The sequence below is a fragment of the Taurulus bubalis genome, assembly GCF_910589615.1.
Source record: "Taurulus bubalis genome assembly, chromosome: 11".
In the NCBI taxonomy this organism is placed as follows: Eukaryota; Metazoa; Chordata; class Actinopteri; order Perciformes; family Cottidae; genus Taurulus; species Taurulus bubalis.
The window spans coordinates 14,718,365-14,742,126 of NC_136599.1; the positions used below are offsets into that span (position 1 = coordinate 14,718,365).

The 23,762-nt window shown below is 39.0% G+C and overlaps 2 protein-coding genes across 2 annotated transcripts; one reads left to right on the plus strand and one right to left on the minus strand.

The window, feature by feature from the left end:
* Window positions 1–215: 215 nt before the first annotated feature.
* slc26a10 (solute carrier family 26 member 10) lies at window positions 216–5,677 on the plus strand (the record flags this gene model as incomplete). The annotated part of the gene is made up of 18 exons (XM_079226143.1): window positions 216–480; window positions 903–1,013; window positions 1,149–1,306; window positions 1,442–1,606; window positions 1,709–1,861; window positions 1,957–2,039; window positions 2,132–2,279; window positions 2,366–2,479; window positions 2,771–2,848; window positions 2,941–3,036; window positions 3,522–3,628; window positions 3,959–4,028; window positions 4,173–4,355; window positions 4,459–4,513; window positions 4,685–4,773; window positions 4,881–4,935; window positions 5,022–5,128; window positions 5,220–5,677. 18 exons carry the CDS (start codon window positions 216–218, stop codon window positions 5,256–5,258), a joined length of 2,076 nt encoding a protein of 691 aa, XP_079082269.1. The 3' UTR covers window positions 5,259–5,677.
* Window positions 5,678–7,602: 1,925 nt separating this feature from the next.
* Window positions 7,603–19,731, minus strand: b4galnt1a (beta-1,4-N-acetyl-galactosaminyl transferase 1a). Its single transcript, XM_079226582.1, has 11 exons — window positions 19,662–19,731; window positions 15,846–16,057; window positions 15,572–15,754; window positions 11,786–11,892; window positions 11,610–11,647; window positions 11,315–11,495; window positions 10,894–10,986; window positions 10,603–10,790; window positions 10,380–10,520; window positions 9,226–9,463; window positions 7,603–9,031 (listed from the first exon to the last, which is right to left on the minus strand). Exons 2-11 carry the CDS (start codon window positions 16,055–16,057, stop codon window positions 8,820–8,822), a joined length of 1,593 nt encoding a protein of 530 aa, XP_079082708.1. The 5' UTR covers window positions 19,662–19,731; the 3' UTR covers window positions 7,603–8,819.
* Window positions 19,732–23,762: the final 4,031 nt, after the last annotated feature.

The following is a 23,762-nucleotide window of genomic DNA, read 5'->3' on the forward strand; positions in this document are numbered from 1 at the left end:
CTTTATGATATCTGAGGCATGACAAAGATGTGAAAAAAAGTTCAACACTAACAAAAAAAGGTTGAGCTTTGAGCCATGTCATTGGCTGAGAAGAGTCTGACAGCACAATCCAATGGCTCCTAAGGTCAGCTATAAATGTGTTGCAACAGAGCTTCACTGACTCTGCAACAGGTCCTGCATGTTGAGCTAGCGTCGCTCATCTTTACAGAGACGACATGAGCGCTACTGTGGCCGTGTACAGGAATATTTACACGGAGGACCGCTTCAAACAGGCCTACGGTTCCGATGATAACGCGAGTGGAAGTGTGCGGCTGCGGGAAAAGCTCGCCGGGAGGTGCAGGTGTTCAAGGCGAGCATGCCTTCACCTGTTGAAGGAGAGAGTGCCCATTTTTAACTGGCTCCCAAGATACAGACTAAAGAAATGGATATTAGGAGATACTATAGGGGGACTGACAGTTGGTATTCTTCACATTCCGCAAGGTGAGTTATATATCATGATCAATAGGCAGCTAAAGCTGGTTTTGTCTGACATTATTGAAGTATTTTGTATTGTTATAACAAGTAAATCATTTCATTTAGAATCAACTCAGACATAATTTTATTATAATGATTATGCCTAACAATAATGCATGATGATGATGATGATGATAACTAATGATAAAAGACGACACTACATAGTTATTATTATATTCATATTGATAATTATATAATTATTATTATACATGTTACAACAACCATAAGACTAAACTGTCAGAATAAACATGGTCACAGGGGAGATATTATATACAGTCAATATTTGTTGTAGTCCAGTCACTTCTATTACTTTTTAAATACCTTTTGTTATACTCAACAAAAACATGTATTCACTTCTAAACTGTTTTTAAATTTCCTTCTCTAAACAGGCATGGCCTTCGCGTTACTCACATCCGTAGCACCAATATTTGGCCTTTACACCTCTTTCTTCCCTGTGGTTCTCTATATGTTTTTTGGCACAGGTCGCCATGTGTCCACAGGTAAGACTTGTGCTCTCATATCATCAAGTGTATATTCTAGATGAGTTTCATTAATCAACAGGGTTTCATTATCTAAAGCTTGCACCCAGAACTCAATGTTTTCCACCATTACTGAGATGCTCAGTCTGTTCTCAGGTACCTTTGCTGTGGTGAGTCTGATGACTGGTTCTGTGGTGGAGCAGCTGGTTCCCACTCCTCTGGAGATGAACTCAAGTTCGCCTGAAGCGGCTGAATTTGAGGCCCAGAGGATTGGAGTTGCGTCAGCTGTCGCACTCCTCTCAGGAATTATTATGGTAAGACAGATGCACAACGTCTTTGGATTTAACTCAACATTGTTAATAAGCAATGCAACCTGTCTTTTTATGAACACTAGCAGACTTGATTTCCCAACACAGCTCATAATTATGTGTTCATCTCTTGTGCCCCAGCTCTGTATGTTTGGTCTTCAGCTGGGCTTCCTCTCCACCTATCTGTCAGAGCCAATTGTCAAGGCTTTCACCAGTGCTGCTGCCTTCCATGTTACTGTCTCACAGCTGCAAAGCATGCTGGGGCTGCGGCTCCCTCGCCACACTGGGACTTTCTCCCTCTTCAAGGTAGGCAGCGTTTCTCTATACCATCTTGATAGCCTAATCCACCATGTTGTTATTTGTTTTTGTTGTGCTGTCTGCTCACAGCTCACCTACTCTTGTGTTCAGACTTTAGCCTCAGTGATAGAGAACCTGCCTCACACCAACATGGCCGAGCTGCTGATCTCCTTGCTGTGTTTGGCTGTTCTTGTGCCAGTTAAGGAGATCAACATGCGCTACAGACAGCACCTGCGTACACCTATCCCTGTGGAGATCCTCACGGTTAGTCGACTGTATTTATGAATGTGTAGGGGACATTTGTTATTTACAATTGAATCAACAGGTTATAAGTCATGGTTTTACTCTTCATTCTTCAGGTGATTATTGCTACAGGTGTGGCCTACGCCTCCTCGCTGGACTCTACTTACAACATTGAGATAGTTGGCCATATCCCAGCTGGGTAATCTTTTTGGATTTAAACAAAAAAGCAGACCTCACAACACTGAGTTCAGTAGCTTTCAGTAGTTTGACTTTTAATTCTCCTTCCCTCAGATTCCCGAAGCCACGGATGCCGACCTTGAGCACTTTCCCTGACATTGCTGGAGACACAATAGCCATAACATTTGTCGGTTATGCTGTGTCGGTCTCTCTGGCAATGATCTATGCTGATAAACATGGATATTCCATAAATCCCAACCAGGTAACTGGTTTCCCAGCTACTTGTTGACTTGCTAGACTTTCACCAGTCTGTTAACCTTTTTGTATGGAACCTGTGTTTTATTTCAGGAGCTCCTGGCTCACGGTATCTCCAACACGCTGTCTTCTTTCTTCACATGCTTCCCCAGCTCAGCCACTCTTGCCACCACTAATATACTGGAGAGTGCTGGAGGATACACACAGGTAGTGTGCATGATATCCAGTAGGCTATGTGTGTCACACTCATAAGCCATGTAGACTGGTTGAAAATGAAAACACTTCACTCCAATAGTTTGAAAGGTCCCTTTTAGGTTATTGTGTTTACTGATGCTTTAAACACAGCAGCAATTCATGCTGCTGAAAAAGGATAACGTTTTAGGATTTTCTTGCATTTTGAGCTTCCACATTACGGGATGGAGAAAATACTCCAAACAAGGATCAACGCTACAGAGATTTCCAATAAGGGATGTGTGTTTTGTGTGTGTGTTCCTGCAGCTCTCCGGCTTGTTCACAAGTCTGGTTGTTCTGATTGTCCTGCTTCTGATTGGACCGCTGTTCTACTTCCTACCAAAGGTGTGTTTAATATGTATGTATCTGTCTGTACCAGAATGATATAAAAAAAGAGGGGACGTTTACTCATCTCATCCTTTACATCTCTCCCCCAGGCAGTGTTGGCATGTATCAACGTCACCAGCCTCAGGCAGATGTTCTTGCAGTTCCAGGATTTACCTGAATTGTGGAGAATCAGCAAGATAGACTTTGTAAGGCAATATATTATTATAACAATATAAGTATTCCACAAAATGGTCTCCATGCATAAGAATAAAGCACAACAGACTGAAAGGAAGATGATTAATCAGCTCCCTGTAGTTACCATTAGGTAAACAACTGACCCATAAAGCAAAGATAATTGGTTTTATCAGTATCGGCTCAGGCTGTAGTCCTTTTTATAAAGAATTTAAAAAACATTCTTAATTCACCCCATCTGGAGTCAAATAGGATGTGCCTTCAGCAACATATTACCTTTTTTTTTATTTGGAATTGAAATGAGACTGGACTTCATTCTTGTGATTATATTCTACTGGTAATTTGAGCTGAAGCTGTGTGAGGCACTTCACAAGTTTTCGTAGTCTGAATCAGCTGCAGTTAAGCAGCCTGCTGATCAATTAATAATGCATGCATCTTAAAACAATAACGGCTATGTCACAGGTGCAAGGTTATTAATGCGTTATTCTGGCTTGTGTAGATGGTTTGGGTGGTTACCTGGCTCTCTGTAGTGGTCCTCAACGTGGACCTTGGCCTCGCTATCGGAGTGGTTTTCTCTATGATGACCGTCATCTGCCGCACACAAAGGTACATTTTCCAGTACTATGATTCAATCCAGCTAGTGCGCTTGCCAATTACTCTGTTGTACAAAATACCATGTACATCTGAGATGTCGCCATGAACTGAGAAGATCACACTTTTCTGCTGCAAGAACTGTGTAAAAGTATATTTTATAAGAATTATAAAGCTCCAGTAACAACCAAATTATAATTGACATAATTGAAATAATTGAAGGACATTGGGAGTAGTATATCTTTATTGGACTGCTGAACTAAGATTCATCACAGAGAAGTAGAGGATCACTTTATACTTGTCAAGCTATGTCGATCATAAGTCAAAAATTGATGGTTCCAACAGGGCTGGTTGTTCAGTGCTTGGTCGGGCCAGCAACACCGAAATTTACAGACCTCTGGAGAACCACAGCAAGGTGAGAGGACGCACTCACTGTTAAATACTTAGATTTTAGGCACATCAAATCATAGTTTCTGATTCCAACAAGTGATAATCATAATCTCAGAGACGATACAGCTGATCCTAGAATGAAGTCGGGACGATCCTGTTTTCTTTTCAGTGCTACGAGGTACCTGGAGTGAAGATCGTGACTTACAACGGGCCTATTTACTACGGCAACCGTAGCTTCTTCAGGGAGGAGATGAGCCGGCTGCTGGGCCTGACGCCAGAGAAGATCCGCAGCTGCGAGAAAGCCAGAAAGGCCCTGGAGAAGAGGGAGAGAGAAGCCACTGTCAGCACTGTGGTACAACTTTACTGACTTAGCTGCATTCTAACAAATATGAAGTTCTCACTGTAAAATGTGATTTCAGTGTCTCATTGTTTTTTCTCCCTCCATTGTTGTTTAGGAACAAGGAATTGCAAACACATCGTTTTCTTCAGAAAATGAGTTCTTTAAATCTGGTAAATAATGAGCGTGGGCGATACGAAAACAAAGAACTATAGATTTTAAATGAGGACAACAGTTCTTGGCCTTTACAAATGCCATTTTTTTTAGATTGCTCGATTTAAATGTTTTGTAGAAATAAGCTGTAGACAATGTCAAGCTTTCCTTTCATTGCCTTTTTTCTGTAGAAAAATCTAAGAGTGATGTTCAGGCCGTGCTAATCGATTGCAGCAGTGTGACATTTGTTGATGTCGCTGGAGCAAGACTCTTCACACAGGTTAGTCTATAAAGCAAGACATTATGCTTCAAACGTCACCTTATTGGGTTCTCCTCATTTATTTGTGCCTTGTGTCAACATGATTGCTTGCTTTTGGCTTTTTGCAGATGTGTACTGAATGCTACAAAGTTGGAGTTCATGTATATTTGTCAAACTGCAATGGTAAGGCCTGTGTATATGATATTCTATGTTTATAGTTTATCCACTTGCATGCAGTGAATGCTGATCAATGATTTCCATCCCCTCAGAGAGCGTCTTAAAGATCCTCACATCAAGTGGTCTAATGACCCACATGAACCCTCAGCATATTTTTGTTACTGTTCATGATGCAGTGATGTATATTCAACAACAGAAGGTAAGCTAGAAAGCAGATATTTCACAATTATTCAAAAGAACTTAGTTTCTGATTACTAAGTCCTAAAAGGAACTTCTGTTGTCTGATGTAGGATAAACCTCCAGAGAACACCACGACTGTCTGGGTATGAATCAGGAGGACAGTGACGAGTCGTGCTCCCATTAACCAAAGAAGATAGAAGAAGGCAAATGGGTCTTCTACTTTTGGTTCTATAAGCAGATCTCTGCTGTATAGCAGTGTGCCACTATATACCAGTGTTTTAAAGAAGCAGTAGCCTGTTGTAGCACATCTTGAATTACTATAATTATTAGATTAGTGTCACCAGTTTTCTCACAGATATTGGACTCTCTTCTGGTACACTTTAATCTGATTTTAGTAGACGGTCACAAATTCAGAGGGCTTCAAATAAGATCAAGCAGAAAACCAGACATTCTCCTCGTATATTTTGTGTAAAAAAGAAAGAAAAAACAAATAAGGGATTTTTGTCCTGTGACTATAAACCTGTATCTGACAGATTGTCTTTCTTTTATTGTTCTATATGCTGGAATATTAGCAATGTGATATTTATTTAGTTTCTGTTTGTTGTTTGCAATACAGATGAATATAAAGTGCACTGAATAGTTTGTTAAATACTTTATGTATTTCTATGTTTAAATGTAAAATGCAACTATGTAAAGTCCAACTCATACGGCCTTAAAATGTTCTTTCTTTAAACTCCAGAGAGACTGCACAAAATATTTTATGAAATTACTTTTGTATTTGTCAGCAACTGTGCCATCCAGTGGCTGTTTTGACCATAAATGTGTCTCCAAAAACAACGTCTTGGTGATTCACAATTAAATAAATAGTATTAAATTGGGTTAGTTTTTTCAATACTTGGGTTACTGTGGTTATTAAGTGTGAATACAATTTAGGGGGAAACACAGTGTGGAATGTGAAGCACGCCACTCTGTCATATTTTGAAGCGAGAAGAAAAGCAGTCTTTGTATTTGGTGAGATACCACAGACCTGTATGTCTGTACTGAGATATGATGAACAAAAAAATACATTAATCAAATGACAAAGACAGAAGCATTTTTTTTTTTTACCACGGGGCAAATTGGGAAAGTAGGAGCACAAGTCCTTAGTTCTGCAAAATTCTGTTTTATTTAACATGCATCATCATTTAAGCTAGACTGATGTCAATTATATTTTCCTTTAAACTTGAAATCACATTAGATGCAACTCTTTGACCCAGCCTGTCCACCACTTTCTACAGGAAGAAATACTTTCATATTATATACCAAGTCTGACAAAACCTTCTGAAAGATGCTGGATTTGTGTGACCAGGAGCTGTACATGTCATTACATTGATTGTTAGCTCACAGCCATGCTGTCCTCTGCTGTCCAACAGTTACAGGTTTCCCCCCACTGCTACGCATGACAATCCTGTTACTTTGACCTGATAAAACTATATGCAGTGTGAGTTCAAAACCAGGATGAAAAAGAAAGAAAAAAAAACTAATTATTTCTTTGCTTGATGTTAGATAGCCAAGTTATTAATTTTTTCCAGTGCATATTTCAAAGAGGCCTCTAGACACTGTACCCTTTGGGTTTTCCCTTTAAAGCTCAAGGAGTGTTTCACTAATTGGCAGGAAGTAGTCCACTTCAATTAGAACATGGTACACAAGACTCTGGCCAAATGTTTACTAAGCCAGATTCTACCGGTAGACCTACTAACTGTACACAAACATATTCAAAAAGTAACCCGGCAAACTCCTCCGGGAAGGTCAGTGATTGAATGACAAAGCTTTGATTTACCTGTATGAAAAAGTGCTTACAGGTATCGTGTTCTAACAGTTATGTTAATTGACCCACGCATAGCCGAGTGAAACCACCCCAAACAATAATATCTATGAAAGGATAAAACATGAAGTCATTTATATTATTTCTTATTAATGCAATTAGTACAGAAACAGCTGAAAACAGTAAGCGTTGAGATGTACTGTTTAACACAGGCACTCTAATCCAGCCATGTGGGCTCATAATTAGTATGAAAATACTACAACTGCTTGTACTTATTCTACTGATACTACTACTACTACTACTACTACTACTAGCATCCTACTTATAATGATAACAACGCCAAGGTCCTCACAACAAAGTAGAAAAGCATTAAACATGTGTGGCATTATTCTCTGATCTTTTGTTTCCATCTTGTGGTGAAACATTGGAATGACAACTTTTTTTTTACAACGAAGGGTCACATGACTTTCTTGTGCCAGTCAGCTGTAGCTATAGTAATTAAACCTTAAACAATAAGTTTATTCCTTGTTGTAAAGAAATATGCACATAAATTACACCATGAGAAATATGTCTTACCTTTAAGACAGACTGTAATAAATGCAACACAAAACCTATTTCATATATTTTTTTATTTTCACGTATCCAACATATCCAAAAATAAGTATAAAATAAAAGAATAATAGCAGGACATTTCAGTGGATGCTGCAGACTTCAAATACTTGAATATCACATTGGAATATTGGTTTATGCACATTCATATATTTGGCAAAATGGATTTCTATTTAAGTCTGTATCAGTCTGTGTTTGAAGAATAGAATTACATTTACGAGGCTAAACCAGCAACAGGAAAGCATCTTTACAGACGCCATACTCCATTGTGACATTATGATATAAAGCTGCACCTGACAACTCTGGTGGTACGAGAGGGGGTGGAGTCTGGGTTTACATCAATACAGCTTGGTGCTCAAACGTAGTTTCCCTGATGGCCATATTATCTGCCCAGATAATTCAGTGTTTTTGTTGCTACTGTTTTTATGTCATCTGATGCAAATTCCAAACGACAGTTTTTTTTTGTCATCTTTTTCTTGTGTAGCATAAATGAACCAGACCACAACTTGTTACCTTGGGCAACCCCGTGTTGACAATGAATTAACCTTGGACCTTGAAGGCTGTATTTTGTCCTCACTTGTATTATTTAAAGAGCCAAGTACAAGCTTATCAAACATTCAATAACAACAGTGTAATTTACATTCAGTTTTCTTGCACAGCAATATATATCACATCACCTTTGCACTTTTTACACCTGCACAGCCAAGTGGAAGAATACAGTGTCACAATACATTCAAAATATGTAACATATATGTATATATGAGCCATACTTTTTATTGGGAAAACAATGAATAGGATTAATAAGCCTCAGCCTTTGAGTGGCATAACATATTTGTTGAGCTGTTGCCAGTGCAATGCAACATGCCACATGACACACATAGATTTAGCAAAACAAATACCATTATTTAACTTTCATTTCAGTTGTATATAAACAAATAAAATCAGACATTCATACATGCTGCAACAGATACGTTCCTCCCACTGTTATCTCAACAATTCCCTGATATTATTGCTATCTATTTAACCGGAAAATTATGAATTTACAGAACTTGAGCCCACCTGTCAGAGAGTTGGGAATCATTGACAACATCCTAATCAGCTTGATTAGTAAATGTTGGTTGAACCTCTACAGCATCATTTCCCTGTGTCTTCTTATTGTATCTTTGTAATGTCACATTACATTATGGAACTGTAAAACACAACAATATAATTTTCTACAGTCTTCACCTTCCCTGAAAACAATAATTCCCCATTAACCTCACATTTAGGCGGCAAACATACATGTTCAGCACCAGTTTTAATGGCTGGTCATGCACTTGAACCTGTTCTTGAAGTAGAAGTCTTCCTTATGAACGTCTTGATCAGCACTGGAAGATGAATAGCGGAATTTTTCATAAGCCTTATGTGAGTCTGCTTTACTCCAGGGTAGAATGATCTTTGATGCATGGTTTATGATGACGTCACTACAGGAGCCAACGTGAAGGGAGCCCAGAGCGTCGATGAAAAACTCTGCAGTGCCAAAAGAAAATGTTGTTTTGAACAATCCTTCCTTGAATTTTCCTTGGTTTCGTTCCTTATACATCTTTCCAATCTGAAGCAACCAACATTGTTATCACGGCTGTACTGCAGTGTGTAGAGAGAAAATGACTAATATAAACTGATATGTTCATACATTCGATAGCCAACGTTACAAATAGACTCACCTAGATGACCTTGACGGGCCAGGCGGGGGTTAAATCCTGCCTGCTGCACCTTGTATGTTCTCCCTAGAAAGAAGTTGATGACTGCATCAGTGACCACACAGTTGGGAAATCCCTCGATGACATGGTGGTAGCCATTTCTGATGTGTAAACAGTCACCCTCCTCTCCCCCTTCTTCCACTGAAATGGTGTGACGGTAAGTTGCAGTGTAACCTGTCACCTCTCTCACTGCACCACCGACCTGAAGACAGGAACAAATTATAGACAACTACTGAACACATGAAATACATGTGTGAAGATAGACACACACAGTCATGCTGGGTGACAGTAACATAATACATTCTTATTATTATATTATATTATCTGTAACCGCTTATCCTTTCAGGGTTGCTGACATTGGGTGAAGACAGGGTACATGCTGGATCGAGTGTCAGATTATCACAGGGCTGACAGGTAGAGACAGATAACGCTTACAATCAAACTCTGCAGGTGTAATGGTAAAATTGCAGTCTAAACGTGCATGCAGGGGAGGCAGGCAGGTATAAGACGGGCCGGTAGACTGTTGAATGATTGGATTCGGCCTTAATGAAATAATTCAACAGGTTTATTAAAGTCCTTTGACAGCCACAGATCACTGATTTCTCTGTTTTTTGTCAGAATATTCAATTTATTGATCGATATATGTAGCATCCTTGTTTAGCGCAAGTGCTGCACAAGTCAATACAAAAGAAGAAGTATAAGACCAACAAGTGCCACACTAATACCATACTAAGGTTTACAGCCAAAAGAAAGGCCAGCCACTTTTGTTTTGGGGTTTTGACCGAGGTACAGCCAGCAAAGGGTAGAGTAGGGATAAGAAGCTCAAGAATGTATTTGGGAAGCTTAATTATGGAGAGCGATGTTAGTGCTCAACAGAATATCAAAATGAATGTATTTCACTTGCAGCCAGCGACGTAAAGCCACGATGATATGAGCTCTGCGAATGGAGTTGCCCTTCTGAATGTGATCCTATTAGCGCCAACCAAAGTGCGCAGAGTTGGGTGCAAATTCAAAAATTTTAAAGTTAGCAGAGTATTTATCAATAAAATAATATGCCGTCACCATCAAAACAGCAGCTATCTTCCACACACTGTACTGTCTCTGGGCATGCAACTCACCAGATCCAGAGTGGTCTTTTCTAAGATGTCCACCATCCTCTCCACCTTGGTGTTTGCAGTGAAGATGAAGTCATCATCCAACCAAAGGACATACTTGGTTGTCACTTGAGACACTGCCAGGTTCCTTCCTGCAAACCAACCCTGTTTATAGTAGATGAAGGTTAATCAATACATAAGAAACTGTGCTGGTAAATAATTACAACCCATGATACAACTTCTTTACCTTTCTAAATGGCATGATGTAATGTTCAATGTGAGGCCCGGTCACTGACTGTGGGTGTTCATTATCATCTGCTATCACTATGGTGATGGTGGGATAATATTGCCGAATGCTGTCAATGAGGTCTTTGAGTTTGTCATAGCGTAGAAAGGTCTTTGTGGCGATGGTAACAAGAGCACTAATATTGTACTCTAAATAGAAACAAAAAACACAGAAAGAACAAAAACATTCCAATGGGGCATTTAAACACTTTGCATAAAAAAGAATTTGATAATGACATAACTGCTCACAAACCTCTTGAATTTCCAGTGTTGTAAAGTTTAGGTATAATTCCATGTCCAACTTTAATGGTGAAGAATGACTGGTGAACGTCAGTAGCAAACTGAACTGCAGAACAGAATTGGGATAAAGAGATGAAGAAGTGCATATTTATTTTATTGTTAACATAACTGTCATGCCAAGCTGTAATTGCCGATGCACTGCAGTCCTTGTCATTTCTTTAATAGTAGTTATGAAATTCTGAATGTAATATATTTCACAGCTATAAAGAATCTGGTATTGATGAATACTTTCTTACTCTATTACCATAATGTCTATTGATTCATTACTTAATGATTCAAAGTGTTGTGTATTACCTCTGATCATTAGGATGAAACTCTAAGGTTGAATACATTCTACTTTTAGTATCAAGATAGTATCCACATGACAAATGTACCTGTATCTGCTGTCTTGGGATGAAACAGCGTGTTTGTATAAGTGACGAACTGCAGTTGCCTGTTCAGAGTGGAGAGATGAGGACTAGAAAGTATCATGTGCTTCTCTCCTCCTCCTTTAACAGAGACCCTGTCCACTGTAGCAGCAACATCAAAAGTCCCCAATGTTGCTGTCAAATAAACCTGTTGCACCAAATTGCATGGTTTTGAGGAAAAAGTAAACAAACAAGTTTAGCATTTAGACAGAAGAAAGTGGGTTTGTCAACTCCAATGAAAACCACAAAGTAAAGAAATTACCGTATGGTTGGATCCGGTTTCTTCTTTAAGACCCAAACCTGTGGGAAGAAAGCCATTATTACAAGAAATATAAAGATGGGATGATGGCGAAGCATTTGAACTAACATACCAAAAAGTAGGTGAAGAAATAATGTACAAGCTTTGATAATATGTAGTGTAATAATATAGGCTGTTACCAGGAATAATTATCGTTTTGAGGGGTCGCACCTCCACGCCCTGGCTAGGATACTGAAGAGGACTGTTGGCCTCAGCTACAATCAGCACATCTGCAGGATTGTAGGACCTTTACATAAAGAACAGATTAGAGGGGAAAGTACCTGTACTTCTTCTGAATTTGATCTCACACTGCACACAGAGAAGATACATTGCGGATGTGTTGCATGGTTCAAGTATATCAACATCTGTAATAAGTAGCTCATAAGTTAAACTAATGAAATCTAGTTGCCTTTAAGTTGTGTCTGTTATGTCTCAGAGCGTCATATGAAGGCGGTGAACATGCATACTGTTCACCTCCCTGCCTGAGGGGGGTGCCGTTACATTGTTTCCGTATTTTGCTCTGTTGTGTTGCAGGTAATTGGACTGAGGGGTTTGAGAGGGAACCTGTGGAGGCCGGCCCTCTCTCTTGTATCTTCAGCTCACAACCAGGCTATGCTGTGCTTCACTGATCCTAGGGGGAGGGGAGGTATTGAGCAGTCTGTGTAGTAGTAGGGGTTAGAAGCCTTTTTTGTTCAACCTGTTTTACTGGTAGGGAGGTAGAGGTAAGATAGGATCTTTGCTACCTCTATCACAATAAATACATATTGTGAACGGTATCACCGTTCAGAATATGTTTTCTTCTTTCCTTTGCTTGATACAATTGTAAATTCAATAGGTTTACATTTTGGACTGCTGAAAGACAAAACAAACAATTTGAAGATGCCATTTTGGGCTCTGTGACAATAGGCCCGTTCGTTAAAGCTGCGCCACGCCTGGAATCCAGACGAGACAGAAGTCACAGAAAAAATGACTTCCTGTGAGTTCCAAACTTTTGTCTACTTGTAGTTTACAGATCACGTTTGGATTTATTCACATGCGTTTGTAAATATATATTTATGTAGAAATGTGTGTGTAGCTGCATCCTTTGGTCTTTTTATGTCTGCCTGTGAAATACATTACTAGTAGTTTTGATGTGTGTTGTATAAATACAATTTTGTATTAACAACCACACAAGATATGTTTTTAGATCAAACATGAGACTAATAGTCAACAATCCAGCGTTAAATATTACAACTACACATAAAATAAGGATTTTCTACAACACGTGGTGTTTGCTGTCAGATATAAGAGCCAATCAGCTCTCTGATGTGGCGACAGCCAGGCGTTTCCCATCATGCACTGGGCCACGCAGTCGTTGGAGAGCAACTGCGGCGGGTGACTCTGAAATCGACGGCGACTTGATCTCGTGAGAGCATCGTTGACCACGTGTGCATGACGTCAGAGGAAGTCGGGAGCAAGTCGGACACAAATCTAATCGGCATGCATTGCGCGCCGATCGCCGCCGATGGATTCTGCGCAGAACTGGCTCATTTCGAACGAGCCTATTGGGGTAGTTTTCACTAGTATCAACAATGAAAACAATTGTCAGCTCTACTAATCTTCATCTTCATAGACATGACATGCAGTAGGTTTACACGGCATGTGTATGGTACACAAAATAATGAAGTACATCAACCCGGCAGATTCCTCAGGCTACAAGACCGCTGTTTTCTCCAATAATTAGAGACCAACAGCTAGAACAGCCAGCCTGATGATATGAGGTTTGCATCTAAACTGTTTTCTTTCAAGTCTATAAAGTTGTATATATTATTGCATGGCTAAATAACAAAAGCAGCAGACAAGGAGGAATGCTGTTTAACTGCGATGAGTGCAAAGACTATCAGACTAATGACACTGTCTGATAACACGCTGTATCATGTCTATAAAGATACAAAAGTGAACCTGCCCATGCAAAACACATGACCGTGAGTGAATTTCAGTCCCCAAGCAGTTTGGACTGGCAGCCACAGCTTCTCCACTCTAGTGTTGAACACCGATTCACTTTTACAAATAAACAAGAAACAGAAAGCACCCTGACTGGAAACATTGCAAACTAGCATGGGATGTGCACGGCCCATGACAAGAGGGCTCTACAGCGCATGATTAAAAAGGCCCAGAACACAATTGGTCCCCAACAACCAAGAATTAGCAATATTGGTTAAAAGAGGTGCCTGCTGACAAATGAATGTTGAACTTTGTACTGCCTTCTACAACGGAGAATGGAGAAGCAGCATTCAGCTTTTCTGCTCCACACATCTGGAACAAGGTCCCTGAAAGCTGCAGGTCTGCTGAGACCCTCAGCTCCTTTAAGTCCACATTTAAGACTTTTCTGTTTGCTGCTGCCTTTGATTAACCAGATTCAATTACTGCATCTCACTACTGCATTTTATTTCTTAAACTGCACTGCAACTTTTATTTTTTATGTTGCTTTTTCTACTTTTATTTTGCTTTTTGACTGTTTTAATGTTTTCTTAACCGTTTTTAAATCTGCATTATGTTTTGATGCTTTTAATGCTTTTATGTGAAGCACTTTGAATCGCCTTGTTGTTGAAATGTGCTATACAAATAAACTTGCCTTGCCTTACAACAGAAGTGAGTTAAGATGATAATTACATGAGTACACACGGGTGTGTTCACTGACTCACCCTGGACATAACTTGTTGGAGCACCTTCCCTCTGGCAGGAGGCAGAGGTCCATCGGGACCAAGACCTCACGACACACTAACAGTTTTTTCCCCGTCAGCAGTCGGGCTCATCAACAGAGCCCGGGTCCCCCACTGACTGACTCTGTCACCCCCAGACAATTTCCTACTGGCCACTCACCTGCACATCCCCCCCATACCTCATATTTAAATACACTTGCCACTTTACTTTACACTTGTCACCTTCACATACCACTTACATCCCACCTTAAAGCAGTGATTGTCAACCACTTTGCTGTGAGAGATCGTTAGGTGTGCCGTGAGAAAATGTCCAATTTCACTTACTTGGTCCAAAAAAATATTATTTAGCTACCGCAAATAATGTTCCATTGTTGAGCGTCTGAGCCTGCAATATAGTGGCTTGATCGTATCTACAGACAGCTTGTCATTTCTGGGTCGCGTCTACAACTCTTCTCTGCTCTCTGTGTCGCGCACAGCGGATTTCCGCCCCGATGCGCTGCAGCACACAGCTGCTCACATATCTGCACTCATTCTGTTTTACAAAAAAATAGCTTGTTGTTTTCCACAATAAGCTATTTAGTAGTAACTAAATATTAGTTATTTTTTGCACGGATATAATTTTATTATTTTTTTTTGTCTGATGGAGCAATCTGGTTTAATTGAAAGTGATTGCAATGTTCTTTATTCTACTATTTATAAAAGCACAGATGGAGTCACTAGTACTGTGAAGTATTACTTTGTAGTACTGTGAGGTACCACGATGTAGTACTGTGAGGTACCACGATGTAGTATGTCTGTCAGTCGCTCCCCCCCTAAAGCTGTAAACCTAGGGGAAACACTGAATACTCTTCTATGCTAGTAGGTAGCGCAATAACTACCTAACCATATATGCTGTATTATGCTACAATGCAACATTCTGTAACCTTTTGGGTTGTTGGTGTGCCGCAGGATTTTTTTATTGTAGAAAATGTGCCGCGGCTCAAAAAAGGTTGAAAAACACTGCCTTAAAGTACTGCTATCTGTTGACTGTACTTTATTCTAGATTTAATTGTAAATATTCATGCTCCCCATTATTGCACAGTTTACTGTTAAATGTTTATTGTCAAAATGTTGAATAGATGCACCTTCTGCCAGGACAAATTCCTTGTATGTGAAAGCATACATGGCAATAAATGGTTCTGATTCTGATTCATTAAGTCATATGGTTCATCCATTGAACTTTACCTCTTCTGAAAGCTGCTGTACTCCTGAGCTCTGTGATGCTTCACACCACTTGGGTCAGGATGGGACTCTAGGAACGCAAGATCAATGTTGTGGGCCCACACACGTGGGAACAGCAGATTGGAGAATGGCAGGTTAAAGGTCTCCTCATCAGCCCGGCACATACATGCATTTTGCGCCAAAAGACTGTCAGAAAAAAAAAATGGCACTGAGTGAGTTTTTACAGATAAATATTTGAATTCAGAGCAGAATTTAGACATGCTGACTTAGAACTAACCATGCCACATCATCCTTTATATGGTAGGCAATGTCATGATAGACACTGATGATGTCTTGGATTTTCCCTTCGATGAGTTTCTGTATTTGGCCCCCCTGTCTTGTCCGTATGTCAACTCTTGAGCTGGTCCCAGGGCTCCAAGCACAAAACAGGGATAGCAATAGTCCACTGATCAAAAGTAGTCCAATGCACTTCTTAAAGGTGGCACGCATCTAGAATGAAGATTAAAGGAGATGTCAAAATGGTATACATATAGACCTCACAGAAAAAGAAAAACAAAAAAGCTATGTGAAAAACAGAGGTCCTGTGTTGCAGTCTTATCAGACTCGTTTCCGCTCATCCTCTCAGTCCTCACACATGTACATCGTACAAATCAACTTTTTATCATCACTTTAATACAAAAGTTATTGAAGCGACACCATAGTTTAATTTTTCCAAATTTCATATTAACACTTGCCAAGCATTGATTATATGTCAAGAGTATCTCCCCCAATATACCGTACTCTTATGCAAGGTGGATCAAGGTCTCACTCAGACACGTTCTCGTCGACCCGGAGCATCACTAGATTATGTTAAGGAAATAAAACACACACACACATTGTTTTTGCCCTGTAAAGAGAATCAAACCATGCAGAACAAACGTTCCTGTGACCCGGCAGAACACCCAACCTAAAAGTCTAATTTATGGCCCCCTGAGAGGATCCTGTAGGGATCTCAGCCGCCTGATTCACTAAAGGATCTAATTTCTTCTGCACATCTCAACGGCCGGCGATCTGTACCCTCACCCTGTCGACTGTTTAAGACTATAGGGGCCCATACTCGTCTTCTGCTTTACGTTTGTCTCAGGCTGAGGCCTGCTCACTGCAGGGCCTCACAGCTCATGGCTGCATCCGGAGTATAGGTTTGTGTACTCTGACACCCTATAAGGACTTTCTTGGTGTTGAAGCTGGCAGTGACCGGCCAGGGCTCCACGTTGATAAGAGATTCACACCAAAATGACAGGTTGTTCAACACTGTTATTAAGATGTGATATATTTTTCAACAGCTAAAATATGCTTTGACTGAATAAGGAATATGTGTGTGATTAACACAACACTCAAGCATATTAGCATGCTTCCTGGTTTTGATCTTGTACCACATTCTGACTGCACCACTTTTTGGCCACACTTTTTGGCTGTACAAGACAGTCTGTTCTCATTCCAAGGACATCACCAATACTTGGTCATGGCACCCTTTAGTGTCTGTATGCTACATTGTTGACCTTTTACTTGGTTGACGTAATTATAAGCCATGAGGTTTTTGTTAACTTAACTTTTTTTTAACCCAAGCAAGTGTTTTTTAAAATCAGAATTCACGTTAACTACGTGTTTACTGAGACAGAAAGGGATGCCAATGAGTTTGTCAAAGCGCCAGTATGAGACAAGTTGGAATGAGGACGTACTTGGTACAGATAAGTAGTCTGAGGGAAAAGTAAAACCAAGTTTTGGTTCCAACTGTGATGTGAAACTTTACGAGCAAAAAGCCACTGACCATCACTGGGCTGGCTAATGTCATTATCTTCTTCGGTACTGTGGAGGCAACTTTGGCCTCAAGCTTATTTTAAGGGCCAGACAAATGCAGTTCTAGCCTGTATGGAGTGCTTAAACTGAAAGAAGAAAACTATGTGATTACAAATTTTAAGTTGAGGGTGGACTTGCATTGCGACTCGCCACAATCAACAATAGCACAAGTCGATTAGCAAAAGTGTTGGCAACTAATTTCATTATCGATTCGTTGTGTCGCGCGATTATTATGGCAGTCATAAAGTCGCGGAGAAAAAAAAAAAGAGCGGCGCAGAGCCGCCAGCGTGTCTGAGATTGGAGTGAGAGACTGAGAAACGCTGAAGTCGTGATCTTAGCAAAAATAGAACATCTTGGATGTGACGTGTCGAGTCTTGGCCAACCAGCGTTAAGTGTTAAGCGTCTACAGCGGCTTTATTTCCCTCAAACTTGTTGTTAATGGAAGCTAGTCAGCTTGCTAGCTTGCTATCACGTTAGCTAACGTGTTTGGGTTGTGTATTGTCGTTAAAGTTACGTTATGTTCCGTTACAGTTCAGTATTGCTTGTAAAAAACCGTAACGTGGTGAAACATGCCGTAACCCCCCGGTCTGGTTCAGTTCACGCTGTCACTCGTTAACGTTAAATCGGCACACTGGCGGATCTGGCTGCAGGTTGTTTTTTTACTCAAAGTAGACTGAATCAAATCACGTAGTTGGGCTTAGCCAACAACGTCAGTTCGTGGTCGTAAGAGGCCCAGAATGAAATAGTTTAAGGAAGAGGACTCTATATGCAGCGCAGCTTGATGCAGAGCTGAGATGAGGTGGAGCTGGGCCTGGAGGTTTCGGTCTAAACAGACGTGAGAGGAGCAGTACAGCTTCCCACTGTCCCAGTGTTTCATACATATTGATAAAGCAGGGCATGCTAAAGCAGCCTCTGCTCCAAGGAGATCAATTACAGTAAAAAGGCAGATGTAAAGCATACATGTGTATGTTTTTAGTGTTAGTCCATTTTAATCTAATTTGTTTAATTAACAGCTCGGGGATGTTCAAGGAGCAACCTGTTTGTGCTTTCTGAACATGTTTTGCACTGTGAATTTGCACTGTCACTTCTGTTTTTGAACAAAGGGTTGGAAAGTAATGTTTTTTTGCTTTTTTATCCGATTCATCGAAAAAATAATCAACCGATTAATCGATTATTAAAATAATCGTTAGTTGCAGCCCTAGTTTTGAGAAAGAGGTTGTTAGTCAGGTTCTAGCCGCACCCTCCCATGTTATCTTAGGACGTGAGGCCAAGGGGACTGCTGTTGGTGAGTGGTGCTCAGCAGGACCTGCTAGTAGCTCTGTCTGATGCCTCGCAGTCACTTTGCTGTTTGGCCATGTCAGCAATTGTCATGAAGAACATTTCAAATAATAATAATTATTATTATTCAAACTTTTATAGCGCTTCTCTAAGTACACAAATATGCTTTACATTGGGGCCAAGCGACAGAGACTAACGGAACAAAAAAAAAATGGAAAGACAAAGCAAACAAAAGGGGTTTAGCAGGTAAAGGTGAGTTGGAAAAGGTGGGTTATAAATATTACCAAAAGTTAGGCCTCCGAAATGTCAATAGGGATTAAACATCACTTATTTATCACGATTATAATTTAAAAAAATACATTTTAACTTTGTCAAAATACTATTCCGTTTGCTGTTGCTGAATTTTGATGCTCGGTTTTATGTGAAACACTTTGAATTGCCTTGTTGAATTGCCTTGTTGTTGAAATGTGATATATATCCTTGTAAGGGAATGACATCCATGTTGTTACTGAGTTTGCTTACACTCGGCTATCATGCAAAACAAGATGTAATCTCACCACAAGGTTGTTTATTATTTCCTCAATTGGACCAGAGAGTAAAAAACACAACAACAAAAAACAGCCCAAATACACTATTATCACCAAATGTCGAAGCCAAATGCTTTTCAACAAATACCACTGATTCATCACATGCATAAAATAAATAAAAAGTATGCTAACAAAATACTCTCAAACCAGAAAGAGTGTCTAAGATATTCTTTTGTGGGGCTATTCAAACATTTTATAGTTATGTCAAATATATTGTATGTATCACGCGAGACAAATGAAATGAAAGCCTGGACTGTTTTATGCGCCGGGCACTATCTATGATAGCTGAAAGTAAAAAAAAATAAAAAATGTTGCCAAAGCCAATTTGCCAAACGATTGAAAGCACTAATTCAAAACAGTCCAGAAAGAAGAGATACGGAGATATTTCTTACTGTTGTAGTCACCGTAGAATGAATATTTCCAGCGCCCTCGAGTCAACTCCTGTTCCGGTCGTGCGACAGCTGTCTGAGACCCTGCAGGCCGCGTTCACATCCGTTCTGTTCTCCGGTTTGGAGCCACTCCTTTTGGGTTGCGCGTTATTTCCGTGGGCCAAGTGCTTTGCTCAGACACGCTCTTATCCGTTGTTACACGGACCGTACACGGACCCAGAATGCAACTTAATCAAGAGATGTGGAAACTTGAAACCAAGAGAAAATATACTTACTTGCACAGTCATGGATTCTGTAATTTTAAGGAGAGACAGAGGGCAAAGTTGTATCTTGATAAGCCAATTTAACTTGTGTGTAAGAAAACAAACAAGAAAACCAATCAGACACAATGTATTATCCCAATCTGAGTATGTTTCATACATTTAGAATAATTTGAAAGATTATAGTTCACTATATACAGTTAAAATCGAATGAAATGTAATTATAGTGGCTTTCAATTACAAGAACAAATGATCTAATTGACAACTTGAACCCAACTGAGCATTTGTTGGTCTGTCAGGGGTTTTATGTTGCACACGGGTGTGAGTTTGTTCCAAACAATATTTACAATTTAATCAGTCTAAAGGGTTTAAGTTTGTAGCTATAATAAAGTCTTATGGTAGATCTTAAATGTTAAGGCTTTGTTAGGGTGTAACCTAGTGGCCAAGATAAAGTACCTCACTTTGGTTGGAAAATTCTCACTTCTGGTCCTGCAGGTAATGCAATCTTTCTGTTTTTGACCATTTTTTATTGCCATTTTTTATTACCAATTGTTATTTTATTTTTTTATCTATCTCATTGTCTTGCAGCTTTGTGTTTGGGATTCTGCTCATTCCCCTTTTCTACACCACAGTGTGTCTCTCTTCTCTCTGACTAGATCCATAATGAAACTCCACCACTAAATGCTGAGTTCACTGTTTTGTGTCAGTGGTGTCTTTTTTCCATAAATTGTTTTGTTGGTGTTAAGTTAATATGAGCCATTTCTATTATTGTGTTGTTTTGCTGTTTCTTTTCCAGCTCACTTCTGTAGTTTGTTATGAACTCAGTAAATACAAAACCTGTCTTTAGATATAGCTTGACCATCTTTATGTTCCATGATTGATTATCAAACATATATCCTGCATGCTGTGTGTGTGTATATATACTATATATATATATATATATATATATATATATATATATATATATATATATATATATATATATATATATATATATATATATATATACACACACACATGTTTAAGCACCCATGACCTGGTATATAAAGTACTCTATTACATTACCCATTCAATAGTTATTCATTTAATATGCATTACTTTGAACTATTTACTTGTTTACAATTTAAAGCCACAGTAAACATTGTATGTTGTCAACTTTGTTGCCCTTGTGAGTAGTTCATGTCCATTTCTATCTTCTTGTATATTGTTCTTGTAACTCTGCTTAAGCAATTAAAAACATCAGTTATATTTTTGGGGTGTGCTTCTTATCACTATTAAACTGAATGAATGATGCAATGTGCTTAGTACTCGCACTGCTTTTACAGGGCAGATGGTTCTAGTCAACCTATACAATATATAACTCGATCACACCTCTAATGCATTGTATAAAGTGTTTATGTTTGTAGCTGTAATAAAGTCTAGGGTAGATCTTACATTTGTAGGCTTTGTTAGGGTGAAACCTAGTGGCCAAGATAAAACTGAACAGCTTTACACACCTTCCTTTGGTTTTATCTCTCAGCATCTTCAAATTAAGCATACAAATAAAGACGAATACATGTAGAATAAATCCATCTATCATTTAAATCCGTTAATGCATTTTAGGCAGCTTCCTCAACGCGCAACTCTGCTCATTTGCTTCTTCTCCTCACTAATTATCTTCCCACTCCCACTTCATCTGACTAGGTTTTGTTTATGTTGCACAGGTGTGAGTTTGTTCCTTTATATTTTCGTTCAATTCTTTTTCCTGATGCTTTGATTACTTTGAAACTCCCTCTCAAGGCCGTTTAGGACTCATGAGCAGTGTCTTCAAGCACAGCAGTGCTGCTTTAGTTGCAGTCAGGATATCTCTTTCGAAATTAAACTCATAAACATTTGTTTTTGAGATGCAGCTTTAAAAAAAAAACAATCTTATTTCTGTAGTATTTAGCTCAACAAACAAGTACTTAACCACTTCTCTCTGACCAGATCCATAATGTAACTCCACCACTAAATGCTGAGTTCTTTCACTGTTTTTTTTCATTGTTGATTTTTTCTTTTGTTGGTGTTAAGTTAATATGAGCCATTTCTATTATTGTGTTGTTTTGCTGTTTCTTTTCCAGCTCACTTCTACAGTTTGCTATGAACTCAGTAAATATAAAACCTGACTTTAGATGTGCATGCCTTGACTATCTTTGTGTTCCATGATTGATTATCAAATATATATCCTGCATGCTGTGTGTGTGTGTGTGTGTGTGTGTGTGTGTGTGTGTGTGTGTGTGTGTGTGTGTGTGTGTGTGTGTGTGTGTGTGTTTGTAGTTCATGTCCATTTCTATCTTCCTGTATATTGTTCTTGTAACTGCATAAGTAGCAATTCAAAACAGTCATATTTTTTGGGGTGTGAATCTGAATGATGCATTGTGCTTTGCATTTGGACTACAGTTGCTTTTACAGGGCAGACGCTTCTAGTCAACAATATATAACTCTAATGCATTGTATAAATCAGTTTTTCTCAACCTTTTTTCAAAAAAAGCATTCATTAAAAAAATCCATTAAAAAGTGTTATTTAATCAATATTAAATTAAATAGAATTGTAAGTTCATGAACTGAATTATATATATATATATATATGTATATATATATATATATATAATTATATAATTATATAATTATAATTATATATAATTGCGTATAATTGCGTATATAATTATATAATTATAATTATATATAATTGCGTATAATTGCGTATATAATTATATATATATATATATATATATATATATATATATATAATTCAGTTCATGAACTTACAATTCTATTTAATTTAATATTGATTAAATAACACTTTTTAATGGATTTTTTTAATGAATGCTGATTTTAAATGTATTTAAAAAATCTCACCTACCCCCATTTGAGAACCACTAGTATAAAGTGTTTATATTTGTGGCTGTGACAAATTCGTACTCTAGATCTTACATAGGCTTTGTTAGGGTGAAACCTAGTGGCCAAGATAAAACAGAACAACAGCTTTACACACCTTCTTTTTGTTGTATTTCTCAGCATCTTCAAATTACAGAGTCAAATAATGATGAATACATGTAGAATAAATCAAACTATCATTTAATTTGCGTTAATGCATTTTAGGTCGTTACAGCAGCTTCCTCAACGCGTCACCGGCAGCCGGCCAATGAGAGGACACATTTAGAGCTTAGCCCGTGATGTCGAAGAATGTAAATCTGCTCAGTGGCTTCTTCTCCTCACTAATCATCTCATTTGGCGACGCAAAATAGGGACGACTGCAACCAAAAACAACACTTCGGATCATGTGAGCATGTGACGACATGACTGACAGGTGTAGCAGGTTTGTGCCGATTTCCAGTAACGGACAATGTTTCGCTGCTTGCGGGTTAAACCATACCGTGCCCATTCATGACTGATAACCCAGCAAAGGCAAATAACACACAGGCCTACGGGTAGATCATATTGTTGCGGATTAGAAATATACACATCGCTGCTACTGTTTATAACATTTCAGCAAATGTACCGTTATATTCCTGCATACCACGTGGCTTTATTTCGCTGTGCAGCACTCATGTGTTTTGGGTATAAACGGATGTAATTCCTATAGGGGGACTGGATTATCGCCTCCTTTATTTAGCGTTAGCACAATGAAGGGAAGCATGATTTATCGAGAGTTCTGTTTTCAGAATAAACAACTAACGTTAATCGTTAACATCAATTAAAGGTTTGGGGTCTTTAACCTCATCCGTGAGGCAACAGATGCAATCAAATACAAGTTTGCAGTGAGACACTAACAAGTGTAAAGTCCATGTCCACAAAGGACTCTCCTAAAGTCTTTAGGCCAAAA

Bases quoted from the DNA above. Each gene is read 5' to 3' on its own strand.
- b4galnt1a (XM_079226582.1), bottom strand. From the start codon at position 16,057: ATGCGTGCCACCTTTAAGAAGTGCATTGGACTACTTTTGATCAGTGGA. The intron at 11,648-11,785 runs GTAACAGCCTAT...TTCTTCCCACAG, and splicing joins CAAAACGATAATTATTCCTG to GTTTGGGTCTTAAAGAAGAA. The intron at 11,496-11,609 runs GTAATTTCTTTA...TTGGTGCAACAG, and splicing joins AAACCGGATCCAACCATACG to GTTTATTTGACAGCAACATT.